The 19,655-nt window shown below is 36.3% G+C and overlaps 1 protein-coding gene across 1 annotated transcript in view; it reads left to right on the top strand.

Annotated features, from left to right (window-relative positions):
- SUZ12 (SUZ12 polycomb repressive complex 2 subunit) overlaps positions 1-18,365 on the top strand; it is a 44,585-nt gene extending 26,220 nt beyond the window's left edge. The window contains 8 exon segments of the mRNA XM_037491663.2: positions 2,417-2,522; positions 6,291-6,468; positions 9,565-9,656; positions 9,868-10,011; positions 11,075-11,232; positions 12,675-12,873; positions 13,141-13,220; positions 16,078-18,365. Coding sequence (XP_037347560.1) covers positions 2,417-2,522; positions 6,291-6,468; positions 9,565-9,656; positions 9,868-10,011; positions 11,075-11,232; positions 12,675-12,873; positions 13,141-13,220; positions 16,078-16,423 — 1,303 coding nt within the window. The 3' untranslated portion in view covers positions 16,424-18,365.
- Positions 18,366-19,655: the final 1,290 nt, after the last annotated feature.

Below are 19,655 nucleotides of genomic sequence, written 5' to 3'. Positions count from 1 at the left end.
ACATTTTTTTTTTTAAAAAAAAACAAGTACAGATCTACAGTTTTGTAAAATGTCTCAATCTAGGCTATCATGATTATTTCCTTACTACTACATTCATTTAGCAGGAATTCTTATTGCTGATATGTTCTTTGTGCACATCATAGACACATGTGTTGATTTTCATCATCAGTATATGTTGATATTCATCATTTCTCTACTATAGCAATACTTTTTGCCTTTAATTATATAATCTCTGGTAATATATGAAACTGGGTAAAATGTCATTTTCCTCCCAACATCCTTTTGCCCAAAGTTTATCTTCCACTGATGATTCTTGCTTGAATAAATTACTTGTACCACACTTGCCATACAGTAACTTTTTATCATTTCTCCAACTGTCTTGGTATTTTCTTGTAAAGAACAGCTTTCCTTCCCTCATCTTTTTTTTTTTAAATCAGTATGGGTTAACGATTCCCATTTATATTCAGCTTTTTCATCTATTTATGTTGTTGTTCATAGTTGTCCCTAATTTGGTCAGGAGGAACCCTCCTACCAGGTTTCTGTATCCTTTTGACATTATCTGTCTACCCACCCATCCATGCATACATCCTTATTTTCTGTAACAGTTATATGTTCCAAACTTACTTTTCCTACCTCTCCTCTGGAATTGACCATTTCTTCAAGGAGTCTTGATTCCTTTTAGTAGAGGAAAAGTATTTGCAAGCCATGATCTCGGGTGATGTGTAAAAGTTGTTTTTGTAATCTCAGAGAGACTCAGGTCTCCTTAAAGAATTGCTAAAATTCAAAAGCTGTGTCGGAAATAGGTAAAATATTGAGAGAAAGAAAATGCTTCTTTGAGAGACAAAAGAGCTACCATAAACCAAGTCATAATAAAAATAAACCAGGGGAAAATTAACTGCTACTCATACTAAAGCATTCCTGTATAACAAAAAGATACTGATTAAAAGGAAAACACCACAGTATAATAGAAGAATGAATGAGCAAGTGATATAATAAAATTGTTTGCAAAAAAAGAATATGTATTTTGTCCTTAAACAATTTGATAAGACATCTGAATATAAAAGTACACTGAGATGTCATTTTTTCACTTACCAGTTTGGCAGAGATCAAAAAACTTGATAAAGCACTATTGATGAGGCTGTGGGGAAAAAAGCCCTCCTCCTACATTAAAGGTAGGAGAGTAAATTGGATTATAGCTATCAAATGTACAGCCATAAACTATAATATTTGTAATCATGAAAACACATGAGGGAAACTCCATTTCAGTTTAAAAGTATATGAATGTATTGCTTACTCCAATAACATTATTAGAAATTGATCTTTTAAAATAGCTTTGCTGGTGGACTGTTGAAGTAGACTAAATTCAAGTAATATTGCATAAAGACAGGTCTTTAATTAAAACCATTTGATGTTAAGAGGTGCTTTGAGTCAGTCTGCCTGAATTCACTTGCTAGCTCTGACTAATTGTGATCTTCAGTCAAGTTATCTAACTTTCTTTGCCTTAGTTTAGAAAAATAGAGTAATAGCATCTACTTCATAAGAGTTGTTGAAAAGATTAAATGAACCATAAAATTACTAAAATAGTGCCTGGCACATAGTAAGCACTCAATAAATGTTAGCTGTTATCATCCAACAGAATTTCTTTAAGACTGATGAAGAGAAGCCAGAATCTTAACACATACAATTATTGTGCATGATTGAAGAATGATATTTAGTGTAGTGTAGGTACCAGTATTTAAAGGTATAGGAAAGTTATACAAACCACACACACTCTCACTCACTCACCACTCACTCACCACTCACTCACTCGTACTTACACATTAAAACTGTACTGCAATATGGGTATAATTAAACTGATTCTTTAATCCAGGCAATATTTCATTTATCCATGAATGTTTATTGAGCACCTATATGTGCCAGGTGCCCCCAGGATCTTATATATTTATCAGGGTTGTCATTATAATCATTTTATTGGTCAAGTATAAAAATTCTAGTTCATATATTTACAATAGTTAAAAATAACAGACATTAGTGGTTCCCTTAGCCAAGTATTGTAACGCTTCTTATCCCATTTTTAAAAGTATAATGCCTGCACACATGCTTTATACTTAATGTTTAAAACTGAGCAAATTGCTGAGGCCTTTAGGCATATTATACTTGAAACATTTAAAGCTATATCTGAATACTTGCAGTAACAAAATAATAATTCAGCAATAACTAATGATTGTTAGTGCAAAATCATGAAAATTGCTTTTGCCAGGAATAGATTGTAGGTATATTTTAGGTATATCTTGTTGGATATGTAAGCTAGTTTATAAATTTAATAAATGCTTTTTAGTATAAATCTAAAAATGTAGAATTTGTGTACTTAAAATAATACACAGGTTACTTTAAAGTGTATGTGTTTGTCTAACAGGCGCTTACAGCTTTTAGATGGGGAATATGAAGTAGCCATGCAGGAAATGGAAGAATGTCCAATAAGCAAGAAAAGAGCAACATGGGAAACTATTCTTGATGGGAAGGTATGGATAACTTAGAAGGTTGAGCACATTGTAGTTACAAACTCCCATTTTTTGATTGATGTTTTCTTCCCCTAATGGAAATTCATGTTGGAAGTAGAAGAGTCCTTTGTTTTTGTACTTTGAAAAACAAGTGAATACCATCTAGTTAGAGTATTTAATGTAGGGCACTGAAATCAGACTGCCAGGTGCCCATCTCCACTCCTAGCTGTATAGCATCTGGCAGTCAGTTAAGCATGTCTGTCATGATTTTTTCATCTGTAAATTGAGGTGTATAGAATTGATTAATTAAATGAAATAGTTAAATATCACCGTGCCTGGCATAAAATAAGTGCTCAATAAATGTTAACTGCTATTTTAAATCCCATTCATAGTAACAGCAGGTACAGATGATGATTACTAATAAATTTATCAGGACATGTGCTAAACTTAGATGAAGTTTTCTTGAAATAACTTCTAAGAGACTTAAAAGGCTTACATACATTTCTTGAATAGGCAAACTCAAAAGAAAAACAGTGTCACTTAATTCTAAATATTAATAGGTCATTTGTACCATTAGAAGCAAAATCCTCAAAGGATTTTTTAACGTCCTAAAATTACTATCAAATTAACTTAGAACAATATGTAGTAATACTAAAGAAAATTTATACAAAAGTTTTCTGAGAAGTCTTACTTACCAGATAATGTAGCATACTGTAGCATTAAAAGAACTTCTGTGGTATAACCATATAAGAATAGATAAGCAGATGACTGAAATATGGTCTTAAAATAGTTTCATGTATATTTGGAATTTAGCCTATGATAAAAATGGTGTTTGGACTTTATGGGAAACATAGACTGTTCATTAATTGTGACAGAAGTGGCTTCTAGCCATCTGGAAATAAACTTCGACCCAATAAATTCCAGAAGGCACATAAATGTACATGTAAGATTAACACTACATAGTTTCAGGAACAAATATAGGTGAATATTAATATAATTCTTCCTGTGAGGAAGGGCCTTTTTAAGTAATATGCAAAAGGTAGAAATATGCAAAAGCATAAAATAAAACAGTTGATTAACATGAGTCGTATCCTAAAAAAACTAAAAACATGATGGATTGGAAAAATATATTTTCCACATATAGAAGGCTAATATGAATACATAGTTTTATGAGTCAGTGACAAAAGTGTGAACAATCTAATTTTAAAAATGGCTAAAAAAACAAGCAGGTAGTTCTTAAAGCAATAAATATAGCCAGCATACTTAGATACTTAACCTTATTATAAAAAGACATGAAAACAAAATCGGAGGTTCTGCTTTTGACTGTTAGTTCGGCAATGATTAAAAAAGATGACAGTTTCTAATTGGAGATGGGAGAACATTCAGTGATGAGATGATTAATGACGGGTATGGTCTGAGAAATGCATCGTTGGGTGATTGCATTGTTGTGTGAATGTCATAGAAATTAATTACACAAGCCCACATGGTATAGCTTACTACACGTCTAAGCTATATGGTAAAACCTATTGGCCCACCAATCCAGTGTTCACTAAACATCATTAAGTAACTATAACAGACTATATGCAAGAATAAGTTGGTACAACCTTACTGGAGAGTTGACTGGCGTATGGATAAAAAGTTTAATTGTATTTGTAGTCATCAACAATTCCATATGTCTAGTTTTATCACAAGGTAGTAACTGGTTGATTGAAAAGATATATTAGCAAGTCTTATCAAGATGTTTTAAATAGTGAAAAATTGGAAATACTTTAAATCTCAAGAGATAGCCATCAGATAGGACAGTACTTTGGCAGAAAGTTTTCCATATTTAATATTTGCAGACTAGTATACATACTTCCACATTTTCTAAAATTAATAATAGTGATTGCCTCTAGGTGATAGGTTTGCAAATATTTTTTGTTTCAAATATCTACAGGGTTTGAATTTTCTATAGGTATTTATTTTTATGTTTTCAATTTCTTATTTAAAGTTTAACCCTTTGCACTCCGAACCATTCTGGACATTGGCTACCAATGTCCCCTGAGAGGGGACAGCGGAGTGCAAAGGGTTATTAAATTAACCTGTGAGGAACTAAGGATTACATTTATGAGTTGTTTTTTCCCAAGAAATTGTCTAAAACAATAAAAAGTTGGCATCCCTTTAAGTCAGACCATAAAAATTTGCTTCTTTTTAAAAACTATCATTTTCAGTATGTGTTCCATAATTTACTAAACTAATGCCATTCTAATGGATAATTCAGTTATTTTATTTTTTTTTACATGTTCAAAAATGATGTCGTGAATATACTTTTTTTAGGTATATTTTTGTATTGCAAGTACTTTTGTAAGATGCATTCCTCGATAGAGACTTCATGTATCATAACCAGTTTATTTTATCACATTTTTACCTCATTCCTGTCTACAGTTTATATTTTTAAAAGGATTTTTATAAAGCTGTAGAAGGAGCTTAGGCCTATAAGGTAGTCAAATAAATAGGAACCCAATAAAGGTTTCTACAAAGGGAAAATAGCATGAAAGTAGTCTTTGAGGAGATTATTTGGCCTCCTGTATATGGACTGAGAAGTAAAAATCAGAAGCATGAAGAGCAATTGAGATACTATGATAACTAATAAGGCAGCAAGAATCTATACTTGATTTATATATATATATATATATATATATATATATATACACACACACACACATAATATCCCTTTGCACTCCGAACCATTTTACGATATTTTGATTTAATTTCTTGTGCCATTTCAAGATAAAACTTCAGGGAAACATGCATGTCTCAAAAAGTTGCATTGAAATAACCTCAATTCCCCGTAATCACTAATAAATTGCAATGTTCCCTGAGAGGGGACATCCGAGTGATATGCTAGAATTCCTATGTCCCCTGAGAGGGGACAGCGGAGTGCAAAGGGTTAAATATATGGGATGAATAAGGGTCAAATGTAATTCTAAAATCTTTAGCTTAGAATCACTAGTAAATGAGAATATTAGGAACAAAAATAGTTTGACATGGGAAGGAAAGAAATGGTATTAGATTTACATACTTCACTTCAAGGTAACATAGATATCCAAGTGCCAATGTCCAAGAGACAATTGGGGATTACAGTTTTACAGCTTAAGTATAAAGAATGGAGAACCAGTGTGGGATCATCAGCCTAATAGTTAAGCCATTGGGACAGGTGGCTACATATCAGTTAGGAATTAAAGAGACAAAGAGAAGAGTTCTAATGGAATAGAGGTGGAGGAAGAAAGGCAATATAGTTCAATGTCACACAAAGAAGAGAAGCAAGGGCAATTGTCAGTGAAGCTGAGAGGAGTCAAGGAAAATTAATTATTTCCACAACTATGCAGTTTACAAAAATAAAATAATTGGTCATCTAATAACACAGATTGTAGACTAGTAGTGCTACAGTTTTGTTGTTAGACATTTTTTTAATTGGTATCAACATATACTACTGGTAAGATTTCTCATGAAAACATGAATTTCTGACTTAAAAATCTGAAAGTCTGGCTATGCTGGACCAGTGTTTAAACTTGGCAACCGTTATTGTTGATAAGTGGCTGGCACTATTAGATATCCCAGGATTACAGTCTCTACATACTATACATTTAATTTACTTGTCTGACCATCCTGTAGGCATTTTGAGTTTTCAAGGGAAAAAAAAAAGCCTGTTGATATAAATCAAATCTACACTGACTTATAATAATTTTTTTTCAATTCGTTATATATCTCCTCACTTTTTCATGGTTGGTTTTTTTGTTTTGTTTTAAGAGGCTGCCTCCATTTGAAACATTTTCTCAGGGACCTACGTTGCAGTTCACTCTTCGATGGACAGGAGAAACCAATGATAAATCTACAGCTCCTATTGCCAAGCCTCTTGCTACTAGGAATTCAGAGAGTCTTCATCAAGAAAACAAGCCTGGTTCAGTTAAACCTACTCAAACTATCGGTAAGAATGGTTATCAGAATAATTCTTCGTAGAGTTACAACTTAGACTTCAGATTAATTTGTCTTTTGCTCCATGTAACTATTCTCTGGGAAATTTAGTTTCATTTATTACTGAGTCTAACTACAAGCCATGGTAAATTAGGATTCTCCTATTTTATTTTTATTTACTTTTTAAAAATCTTTTCTTTTTAAAGATTTATCTGTCTCTACAAGAACTGGGGTACAGATCAGAGGTGTGGGAGGGGGAGAGGGTTCACCACAGACAGAGCGGGGAGCAGAACAGGCAGACACACCAAAAACACTGCTGAGGGGAGCAGCAGGTGAGACAGGAGAGGTCTGCCTCACCATGTGGTTATCTCCCTGGCCGGCTGGGGATCAAACCCATGCTGCAGAGACTGCAGAAAACTTCACAGTGCAGCACTCTACCCGCTGCGCCACTGGGGAGGCCCGGATTGTCCTATTTTAAATGTAAAGTTTGTGTGGAAGTGCTAATCAGCAGTGCTTTATCTAAAAACTTTTGTAGGGCCTCCCTGGTGGCGCAGCGGTTGAGCGCTGGGTTGCGAAGCTGCCCGCGGCCTCTGCGGCGCCGGTTCGATCCCCGGCTGCTCCCCGGCCACCAGAGGAGGGTCCCACATGGCGCGCAGACCTCTCCTGCCGCCCGCTGCTCCCCTCAGCAGTGTACTTCGGTCCTTCTGCCTGCTCTGCTCCCCGCTCTGGTGAATTCTCTCACCCTCCCGCGCTTCTGACTGTACCCAGTGCATGTATAAACAAAACAAACAAAAACAAACAAACCAGCAAACAAATAAATAAAGCATGCCTCTATAAAAAAAAAAAAAAAAAAATAAATAAAAAATAAAAACTTTTGTAGGGACCTCCCTGGTGGCCTAGGGATTAAGTCTCAGCACTATTCACCATGGCCTGCATTCAATCCTGGGCCAGGGAGCTACACCACATATGGTACAGCAGATGTCTTCTGTCTTGCCTACTGCTTCCCTTAGCAGTGTATTTCAGGAAATCTGTCTTTCTGCTCCCTACTCTGTCACTGGTGAGTCCTCTCATCCCCCATACCTCTGGCCTGCACCCCAGTTGGTCTGCAAAAATAAAAATAAAAACCTTTGTGCCAGATGTATGTGGAAATTTTTTTTAAAGATTTATTTATTTATGCATATAAGAACTGGGGTACAGTCCAGAGGTGTGGGGGGTGAGAACCCACCGGAGACAGAGTAGGGAACAGAACAGGCAGATTGACTAAAGTACACTGCTGAGGGGAGCAGCGGGTGAATCAGGAAAGGTCTGCTTCACCATGTGGGTCACCTCCCTGGCCGGCCGGGGATCAAACTTGTGCTGCAATGGCTGCGGACAGCCTCACAGATTGCGTCCTAAACTCTTGCACCACCAGGGAGGCCCCTGTATGTGGAAATTTTGTTTTAGTTTTTAATTTAGCATATAGTTTAGGTTCCTTATGGAACAACTACAAAATAGCCTTATGTGGATTTAAGACAAGTTTTTTCACCAAATAAATTTGCTTTAAACTCATGAGAATACAGTTGGTTTTGAACGCTTTTAAGGTTTTGAAATTGAAGCTATAATGGTGAATTTACCATTTTAGTATGTTTTTACAATTTTGGGCTTGGAAGAGGATCATCATAACATGAATTTTACTAGGTTAAATTTTACGGTATATATATATTTTTAAAAATATATTTATTTATGCATACAAGAACTAGGGTATAGGTCAGAGGTGTGGGAGGTGAGAGGATTCACCAGAGACAGAGTGGGGAACAGAACAGGCAGATTGACTGAAATATACTGCTGAGGGGAGCAGCGGGTGAGTTAGGAAAGGTATGCTGCGCATGTGGGTAGCTCCCTGGCCGGGGATCTAACTCATGCTACAGTGGCTGCTGATAGCTTCAAAGGTTGCGTCTTAACCCCTCGCACCACCAGGGAGGCCCTGCAGTATATTTTTAAGAGAACATTTACAAATGGAATGAACTCTTGAGTTACAGTTTAGGTTACACTGTTCTTGAGTGTATCTGCCTTAACAGGGTCATTGTTCTTGATCTGAGAGCATCCATGTGTTTTTTATCTAAGTCTTTAAATGAAGGCAAAAAGCTTAAAACACCTGTCTTTGACATTGACCACTCATCTCCAATCATTGCATGAGTCTATATATAAATCAGATTATAAAGAGATATGAAAAATGGGTTGGCATTAGAAGAAAGATTTCTCAAGTAAATTGTGGTATTGGCACTTCTAAAAATATTCTGAGGCTGGTTAGGTATAAGTTTCAAAGCAACTGAGGGAAAAAAATTTATACAGAGTAGTTAGGTTAAAGGAAATAAAATTTTTTTTTAAGTCTGAAAAGAAATACACCAAAATTAGTAACAGTGTTTATCTTTTGGTTTTAGTACTATCATTATTAATACTATCATTTTTTAAATTTAATTTCTTTTAAACCAGTACTAGTAGATGTCGCTAACTGCTGTGTACTAGGAGTCTAAAAACTAGCCCAAACCACACTTTGACCTTGAAGTGCTTAAAATAACATAGGGATTACATACAGTTACTTGTGTGTGATTTTTATGGGAAAAAAATAACTTTTCAACAAAGATCTTGATACCTACTACCGGGTGCTGGTTAAGGGGGATTGTTCCTATGATTATCCTTTGAGGGTAAGGACAAAAATTGTGGGTTGTTTTGTTTTGTTTTGTTTTTAAAAGATTGCTTTATACCAGAACTGGGGTATAGTCAGAGGCGCGGGAGGGTGAGAGAATTCACCAGAGACAGAGCAGGGAGCAGAACAGGCAGACAGACTGAAGACATTGCTGAGGGGGGCAGTGGGTGAGGCAGGAGAGGTCTGCCGCGCCATGGGTGGGTTTCTCCCTGGCTGGCTGGGAATTGAACCCGCGCTGCAGAGGCTGTGGACAGTTTCACAGGCGCTCAACCTGCTGCGCCACCAGGGAAGCCCCAAAAATTGTGTTTAACACTACACTTAGATTTTGTGAAAACTTTAATGTTTAGTTACTTTCATGAGACACATTATTGTATTTTTTAGAACCTAAGTATTTTCAGTAAATACAAAAGTATGTATTTTCAGCTGTTAAAGAATCATTGACTACAGATCTACAAACAAGAAAAGAAAAAGATACTTCAAATGAAAACCGGCAAAAATTAAGAATATTTTATCAGGTAAGCATAGCTGACCCTTATTTTTTTTTAAGTCTTTTTTAAAGTGCCTCTGTTTTGTGTGGTCATATGAAATATTTTGGCATATTTAAAGGAAAGGAATTTCTCTAACTTGATACAGTTTTTTTAAGTTTAATCTATTTTTAAAGATGATGTTGAATCAATATCTTGAGATATAAGCTGGAGATTTGCTGATTTTTTGTTTGTTTTTAAGTTCCTTTATAACAATAATACAAGACAACAAACTGAAGCTCGAGATGACCTGCATTGCCCTTGGTGCACTCTGAACTGCCGCAAACTTTATAGTTTACTCAAGCATCTTAAACTCTGCCATAGCAGATTTATCTTCAATTATGTTGTAAGTAAATTCATTTCTTTTTTCTTTCTTTTTTTTTTTAAGATTTATTTATTTATCCATACAAGAACCAGGGTACAGGCCAGATGCATGGGAGGGTGAGAGGACTCACTAGAGAAAGAGGGGGGACAGAACAGGCAGACTGATAAAATACACTGCTGAGGGGATGCAGCAGGCGAGACAGGAGAGGTCTGCCACGCCATGTGGGACCCTTGCCAGCCGGGATCGAACTGGCGCTGCAGAGGCTGCGTACAGCTTCACAGCGCTGTGCTCGACCGCCTGCGCCACCAGGGGAGGAGGCCCCAGTAAATTCATTTCTTTCTCATCAATAAGATATGTATTACAAGACAATCTGGTTTTCAAAAATTGTACTTTTAACAAAATACCAAAAACTGCTGTATTTGATGGCTTGTTGTATGTATGAATTACAAAATGTATTCAGAGCTTACATATATTTGCACAGTGCATCTGTGTTGACTTGAATACTCCTCATACAAACTCTTTAAGTGGTAATTGCCTTATTCTCACTCAGACAACAGTTAAGCCAATAAATGGCACAGCCAGGATTTTAACACAAATCAGTTTTGATTCCAGATCTTCTAACTCTATGTTCACCATGTTCATACATCTGGCTTATTTTAATTTTCGAAACATCAGTAACTCACATGTACTTTTTTTTTTTTTTTTTTAAAGAGCAGGTTTATTAGAAAAGCGATAGGACAATAAAAGACACTTGCATAGACAACCAGCGGGCAGGAAGAGCTGCCCCTGCTCAGTTTTGCGGAGAGGCCTAAGTGGTTGCAGGCTGGCGGCCTTGAGGAGACCTGCCTCCACTGGGGGAGGTCAGTGAGGAGAAGCCCTGGCATGTACAGGTCACGGGCAGGCAGGAGGCTGCTGCCCTGCAGAGGAGAGAGTTGATGAAAGAAAGCACCTGCATAGGCACAGGTGGGCAGACGGAGTGCTGCCCACATGTACTTTTTTAATTACCTAAATTTGAAGGCTAGATTTTAGGATAGGATAATTAATAAATTTTCTTTTCCTAAACACATTGCCATTTTTGTTACAGTATCATCCAAAAGGTGCTAGGATAGATGTTTCTATCAACGAGTGTTATGATGGCTCCTATGCGGGAAACCCTCAGGATATTCATCGCCAGCCTGGGTTTGCTTTTAGTCGTAATGGACCGGTAAAGAGAACACCTATCACACACATTCTTGTGTGCAGGTGGGTAAAAAGTTCATACAACCAAAGTTTATTCTCTGATTTTTTTTTAATGATTTATTCATTTATTTATGCATACAAGAGCTGGGGTACAGGCCAGAGATGCAGGTGGTGAGAGGATTCACCAGAGACAGAGTGGGGAACAGAACAGCAGACTGACTGAAATACACTGCTGAGGGGAGCAGCGGGCGAGACAAGAGAAGTCTGCCTCGCCATGTGGGTTGCTCCCTGGCCGGCCGGGGGTCGAACTCCTGCTGCAGAGGCTGTGAATTGCTTAACAGTGCAGTGCTTAATCCTTTGCGCCACCAGGCCCTATTCTCTGATTTTTATTGATGATGAAGGGACAAAAGGAAGTCCGACAGATATGCTGTTTAGGGGGGAATCATTATTCCACCGTTGGCTATAAATAGGTGGTATACTGCTTATAACCTTCCCAGCTCCTATGTTTCCAGACTTTCCTCAGTTCCTTCTCACAGTTTTTCCTGTGTTTTAAATGTTAATGTCACTGCTGCTACAATGGTTGGGAGGGTCAAAATATTTTCCCAGTGGAAATTTCTCTATGAATACCTAAGTAGAACCCTTCAAGAATGGGATCTGAAATATAAAGAAACTGGGTGATAGGAATGTAAAGAACTCAACCCCATCGCTTAACATTCCACATGACACTATCCTTTTGGTCATCATGTGGGACTGGTTCTCTTCCCGTTAGGCTTTATAGTCACAATGGTGTATTCATAATAGCAGACTGACTGCAAGATTAAAGTTAAAAGGGATTTATGGGTATACAGAATGTGTTTGGGTACACAATTTTAGGACTCATGCATGCATATTCCTATTTTAACTTAAAGTGCCCTAACCAGCACTTTTCTCCCTTTAAAAAAAAAAAATTATTTATTTACAAATACAAGAACTGGGGTGTAGGTCAAAGGTGCGGGAGGTGAGAAGATTCACCAGAGACAGCATGGCAAGCAGAACAGGCAGATCTATTGAAATACACTGCTGAGGAGAGCAACAGGCAAGACAGGAGAGGTATCTGCCGTGTGGGTCAGCTCTGTGACCTGGGATTGAACTCATGCAGTGCCACAGTGGCTGATGATAGTTTATTAGTGCTGAGACTTTAAACCCTGCACCACCAGGGAGGCCCCCTTTTCTCTTTTTTAAACAATACTTCTCTTTCTTAAAATTCCTTCATTTTTCACACCCAGAAAGACAGTTTTATCTTCAAAATACTGGCTTTTAAGTTGATATGTAATAGACCCATTTCACATATGCAAAAATAATTAACTTTATAATTGGTTTTTAGAAAGGATTACCTCAAATGCAGTTGCTTTGTGGTTAGTCTTATAAAATGGTAATATTGCAAATTATTAGAGTTAAACTCATAATCATATTATTAGATGTTATTTATGTAAATTCCATGTTACCTCAACATCTCTTTTTATTAGGCCAAAGCGAACGAAAGCAAGCATGTCCGAATTTCTTGAATCTGAAGATGGAGAAGTGGAACAGCAACGAACGTACAGTAGTGGACACAATCGTCTGTATTTCCATAGTGACACTTGCTTACCTCTCCGTCCACAAGAAATGGAAGTTGATAGTGAAGATGAAAAAGATCCTGAATGGCTAAGAGAAAAAACCATTACAGTAATTATTATTGTTATCACTATCATCATTGACAGTTACTTTAGAATTTTATGATTAAATGATTTTTATTTGAAAACTATTGTTTGACATAAATTAAACTTTAAATTTAATGTAAAGAAACTTTAAGGAGTTCAGAAATTCAGTTTTTAATTGTCATTTAAAAAGTTATGAACTAATGGAAGTTTTGTTTTTGGCATTCTCTCACAACTTTTTCTTAAAAATGCCAATTATATTCTGCATTTAATAGATTTTTTTTTTTTCCTTAAGCAAATTGAAGAATTTTCTGATGTTAATGAAGGAGAGAAAGAAGTGATGAAACTCTGGAATCTCCATGTCATGAAGCATGGGTAGGATATTTCTAAGTTTAAATATTCTATTTAATTGCTGCTATTTTTGCTGCTTAACATTCTCTAAATGATGTGCCTTAAATTCCTTCATAAAGTATTATAATTGCATAAAGAGAAAGGGTGAAGGCAGCTCTTTTTTCCCATTGTGTAAACATCCATTTGTCTTCCTTTTTAATAAACCTGTTCTTTGGGGGAAGAAAGTGATGCTCAACATAAGGAACGTGGTAGCATGTTTTTATTTTTATTAACATTTTACTTTGTTTGACATATTTTTTCATTTATTGCCAGAGAATACAGAAATAATATGCCATGTAGCTAGATGTCTGGAAATCCTGAAAATTACTTGCCACAGTTACTGCCATAATTTTTCAATCGCTTAGTTATTTAGAATAGAACATCTGGGCCTCCCCGGTGGCGCAGCGGTAGAGCGCTGGGTTGCGAAGCTGCCCGCAGCCTCTGCGGCGCCGGTTCGATTCCCGGCTGCTCCCCGGCCACAGGAGGAGGGTCCCACATGGTGCGCAGACCTCTCCTGCCACCCGCTGCTCCCCTCAGCAGTGTACTTCGGTCCTTCTGCCTGTTCTGCTCCCCGCTCTGGCTCTGGTGAATTCTCTCACCCTCCCGCGCTTCTGACTGTACCCAGTGCATGTATAAACAAAACAAATGAACAAACAAATAAATAAATAAATAAAACATGCCTCTATAAAAAAAAAAAAAAAAAAAATAGAATAGAACATCTATTTTGACTTCTTGTTTGTTGCCATTTCATATAGACCAAAGTGTACTAGTCCTTATTCTACTTATGTCTTTGTGGCAAAAAAATATGTTGCTGAGCATTGTTTTTCCTTCAGATCTATCTCCTTCCCTCTGTGATCTATTTATCTGTTAAAACACAGATTTTTGTCTGCCTTCATTATTATTAGATCCTCACTTAAGGCTTCTATAACACAGCTATCAAAAGTTTTGTTTTTTATTTTCATTTACAACAAGTGAAATTAAGTGGGAGGTGACACACTGTTTCATTACCCTTGGGGAGTAAATAGCATAAGGGCTAGTTGGGGTACATTGCCCACAGACTTTTTTGTATACTGCCTTGAGCTAAGAATAGTCTTTACATTACTGGGTTGTGAAAAAGGAAAAAAAAAGAGGAAGATAATAAACATCATATGGTTTGCAAAGCCTAAAATAGTTGCTATCTAGCCTTTTTTTTGTTGTTGTTAAATAATTATTTTTTTAAATAAATTTTATTTTTATATTCCCCATACAATTGCAACCCCCTTATTTTGACCCCAATCCCTCCCCTCCTGCCCCCCACCCCCCATAGAGTGTCTCTGGTTCATAGTTGTTTGTTGATTTTGATTTTCACTTTCTTATAGTTATTCATTTTCCTGGTCCCTTATTTAAGTTTTCTAGATTCCTGCTATGAGTGAGACCATCCGGTGTTTTTCTTTTTCTTTCTGGCTTATTTTGCTGAGCATGATCCCTTCCAGCGCCATCCATGTTGCTGCAAATTGCATGTGTTTATCTTTTTTGAATGCTGAGTAATATTCCATGGTGTATATGTACCACATCTTCTTGATCCAGTCATCTATTTTTGGGCATTTGGGTTGTGTCCAAAGCTTAGCTATTGTAAACAGTGCTGCTATAAACATAGGGGTGCAGGTGCTCTTTGGAATTGATGTTTCTGTGTCCTTTGGGTAAATACCTAGGAGTGGAATTGCTGCATCATGTGGAAGCTCTATGGTGGTGCAAGGGGTTAAGACACAACCTATGAAGCTGTCTGCAGCCACTGCAGCATGAGTTCTATCCCCAGCCAGGGAGCAACCCACATGGAGCAGCAGACTCCAATCTATCTAGCCTTTTTTTTTTTTTTTTTTTTTTGATTTATTTGTTTATACAAGCACTGGGTACAGTCAGAAGCATGGGAGGGTGAGAGAATTCACCAGAGCCAGAGTGGGGAGCAGAGCAGGCAGAAGGACCGAAGCACACTGCTGAGGGGAGCAGCGGGCGGCAGGAGAGGTCTGTGCGCCATGTGGGACCCTCCTCCAGTGGCCGGGGAGCAGCCGGGAATCGAACCGGCGCTGCAGAGGCTGCGGGCAGCTTCTCAACCCAGCGCTCAACCGCTGTGTCACCAGGGAGGCCCCTATCTACCCTTTTAAAGAAAATATTCCCAGTCATTAAACTCAGTTATGAGTTAAGGGTATTTGGGTTAAATCTTTTTTAGCGTCCTGAAAAGCCACTTTCAAATACAGTGTTATTCAGGTTACTTTATTCAGTTCCATTTTAATTCTTTGAGCCAATTGTTAGCATAACAACTATTGTAGTTCATTATGTGATGGCAATGTAAAGTGACTGGTAGTTGGGTAAACTGATTGGATCTTTAAAAATTTGCAAATCCTACTTGGTTTAATTTGGTCCTCTCAAATTGTATTCTTATAAATGTGCTCTATCACTTTCTACCACCACAACCTCACAGGCTGTATTTGTTATGGCATCTTCATTTTTTTCAAAGGTTTACCATGAACTGAAAATGTGAGGGAAAATTGCTTCTAAAATAGGAAAGTTTGTCAAGATCAAGGAAAAGAACAGAGGGAATAGTTAGTGTCTATATGTAGTTATTTATATTTTTAATATTGCCTTATGTTTTCATTAGGAAATGAGTGACATCTGTTTAAGTTCTGATTAAATTAAGTCTTTAAATTTCCGAAATGGTAAGCACATTCAGGTGAATAATTCTCAGCTTCACAGTACTTTTATTGTTTGTTAAATTATCGTTTACTGTATTTGGATATAGTCTTTACTATAATGGTTATAAGAAAATGCTTTGTTATTGATGTTTTGTGTTGTTTTTATTAAATAGGTTTATTGCTGACAATCAAATGAATCATGCCTGTATGCTGTTTGTAGAAAACTATGGACAGAAAATAATTAAGAAGAATTTATGTCGAAACTTCATGCTTCATCTAGTCAGCATGCATGACTTTAATCTTATTAGCATAATGTCAATAGATAAAGCTGTTACTAAGCTCCGTGAAATGCAGCAAAAATTAGAAAAAGGAGAATCAGCTTCCCCTACAAATGAAGAAAACACTGAAGAACAAAATGGGACAGCAAATGGATTTAGTGAAATTAACTCAAAAGAGAAAGCTTTGGAAACAGATGGTGTCTCAGGGGTTTCAAAACAGAGCAAAAAACAAAAACTCTGAAAAGGCCTAACGCCCCCTCCCCCACCCCATGATGGACAAACACTGAAACTGCATTCTAGGGAATTCAGCCTCTAGGAAGTTTTGTTTTTGTTTTAAATCATAGGTTCCAAACAGGCACTGCCAGATGAAGTAAATGATTTCAACGAGGATGTTTGTATCAGGGTTCTACTTCACTTCATTATGCAGCATCACATAAATGTGTAATATGAGTTCTGTTGATGTTATTAAGATTCTGTAGTTTGAGCATGAAAAACAACACTTCAAAGAAAATTTTTTATTCAACAGTTGTTTTATGAAATATATTGAATGATAATCTAGAAATTATATCATTTAAATTTTAATGGTTTCTGCATTTGTGACTGGCTATTTTTTACTTATTAATTGTGAGACATTTTCTGGGGGTAGGAAAATTGGAATGTGATTCCCTTTTTAAAATCTGAAAATTTTTGTGAAATTATGTTGCATTACTATTTGCAATCAAACCTTAATCCTTGAGTTTGAAATCATTTATCAATTTTGAATGAAAAATTACGACATAATATATTTTACATTACAAAAGTACATTTCACAACTTTAAAATAGCACTTCTTCATCTCATGCCTGTTTGAGAACAGATGTTAATTTTTCACATTGTTGACAGTGAAATGTCATACTGGTTTATAAAGTTATTGACCATTTGTTTTTACGTGGATAATTTTAGTGCATTGCTCACCCAGTATATATTTTTTTTAACTTGAACATTTTGCTGTTACTGTTTTTGTTTGTTTTTTTTTTTCCAATTAGGTAATCATGTGGAAAATTCCACTTCTTTTCATTAGGATTGTAAACCAAGGGAAGAACGAGTTAGAGATTTTTAAGATGCCACTTTCAAGGGAGGAAATACTCTATAAAAATGAACCAGAAATGTTGACTTTTTTTTTCTTTGCAAGGATGTCTTTGTAATGTATTTCATGATTAGAATATCCAATACAAATAAGCTGACTTGAATTGTTTTGAGCAATTTTGCCCTGTGTTGTATGTGTTTTATGCACATAATTGCAGTTGGATTTTCTCCAACAGAAAGTGGTTTCACTACTGGCACATTAACAAGCACCAATAGATTTATATTCCAACTCCAAGCACTGTGGTTGAGTAACATCACCTCAATTTTTTATTATCCTTAAAGATAATTGCATTTTCATATTCTTTATTTATAAAGGATCAATGCTGCTGTAAATACAGGTATTTTTAATTTTTTATTTCATTCCACCACCATCAGATGCAGTTCCCTATTTTGTTTAATGAAGGGATATATAAGCTTTCTAATGGTGTTTTCAGAAATTTATAAAATGTAAATACTGATTTGATTGGTCTTTAAGATGTGTTTAACTGTGAGGCTATTTAACTAATAGTGTGGATGTGATTTGTCATCCAGTATTAAGTTCTTAGTCATTGATTTTTGTGTTTTAAAAAAAAATAGGAAAGAGGGAAACTGCAGCTTTCATTACAGACTCCTTGATTAGTAAGCTCTCCAAATGATGAGTTAAACAAACTCTGATCATGCCTCTGGATAGTGGATCTCCAGCATTTCTCTCGGGCTTTAATTTGCTAAAGCTGTGCACATTTGTTTTAAAAAAAAAATAGATTATTTTAGGGGAGATGTAGGTGTAGAATTATTGCTTATGTCATTTCTTAAGCAGTTATGCTCTTAATGCTTAAAAGAAGGCTAGCATTGTTTGCACAAAAAGTTGGTGATTCCCTCCCCCAAATAGTAATGAAATTACTTCTGTTGAGTAAACTTTTTATGTCATCTTATAATAAAAGCTGAAAAAATCCCTTTGTTTCTATTTATAAAAAAAAAATGCTTTTCTATATGTACCCTTGATAAAAGATTTTGAAGAAATCATGTAAAATGATAAAGCATTTGAATGGTACAATAGATGTAAAAAAAATTCAGTTTAAAAGAACGTTTGTTTTTACATTAAATGTTTATTTGAAATCAAATGATTTTGTACATAAAGTTCAATAATATAAAAGCTGTATTCTGCTTTTTTGTTTTTGTTTTTTATTATGCATTGTTAGTGTGTGCACAAAAATTTTGGCTTGGTAAGGATCCAGAAAAAGTATGCTCACCTGGACTAGTAAGTTAGTAATGTCAGTACTAGTTAAGCTAACAGGTATCCATCTTTGGTTGTGGGCTTTTTCTCTTTTTTTTCCCCCTAAGATTTGTTTATGCATAGAACAACTGGGGTGTAGGCCAGAGGTGGGGCCGGGAATGAGAGGATTCACCAGAGACAGAGTAGGAAGTAGAAAGGCGGATCTACTGAAATGCATTGCTGAGGGGAGCAGAGGGTGAGAGGAGGTCTGTGCCATGTGGGTCAGCTCTCCGGTAGGGATCAAACTCATAGCTTGATAGCACTGAGACGAAGCACTGCGCCACCAGGGAGGCCCTGATTTTTCTTTTAAATGAAAAATTATTTTGACCTAAATAAGGCTAGCAAGGGATGCAAATGAGTAATTACAAACTAAAATGATATATAGTATGAAATTAAAGGTTTAAATATTTGTAAAGTCAGCAGTACTTAGAAAAGGAATACATCTGAAGAATTGAGTTTAGTTGTTCTGTTGGCTCTATACATGTTGCTGTGTATTAAGAGATGAGCGCCCCTTTCTGCGTCCCAGATTCACTGTGCATTTAAGTATTCCTTTTCATTAGACTGTTAAACTAATTTCACTAACTTTAGTACTGCCTAAGGTCTTAGCTGGGGCTCAGATGGTGACATGAACTGAGGGATTTATATGCCATTTTAAGGGTTTGAATATCAAGCATTTGGAAGTTTTAGGAGATTTACTGCATATATGACACAAGCCAATTTGTGGTTTTCATTGAGCTATATGGCTTTAAGAATTTGGGCGAGAAGAGGCTCTACGTAGGAGAATAACTAGGAGGCTACTGTAGCCAGGTGAAATACCTGATTAGTTGACATTTAGTCCAGTTCAAAACAACCATTGAGATGTTGGTCCCTATCAAAAGGCTCCTGAAAATCTGGTGCTGTCAAAGATATCCATGCTTAGTAAAATCTTGTTTCAAGTAGCCCATAACATTTATTTGTATTTTTGGTTTACAGGATTAAGACAATAATAGTATTTTACTGTCCATTAATTGTGACTGTGTTGCTGATAACCCTACTTTGCCTCTGTAGCCTAGTGCTTTCAAATGGTGCATAATTAGGTAGATTGGTCAGGGTTCAAA

The sequence above is a fragment of the Talpa occidentalis genome, unplaced genomic scaffold (assembly GCF_014898055.3).
Source record: "Talpa occidentalis isolate TD23 unplaced genomic scaffold, MPIMG_talOcc4v2.1 talOcc4.7, whole genome shotgun sequence".
Classification (NCBI taxonomy): Eukaryota; Metazoa; Chordata; class Mammalia; order Eulipotyphla; family Talpidae; genus Talpa; species Talpa occidentalis.
Note: the sequence above shows the minus strand (reverse complement) of the source record. Positions and strands in the feature narration are given on the sequence as shown.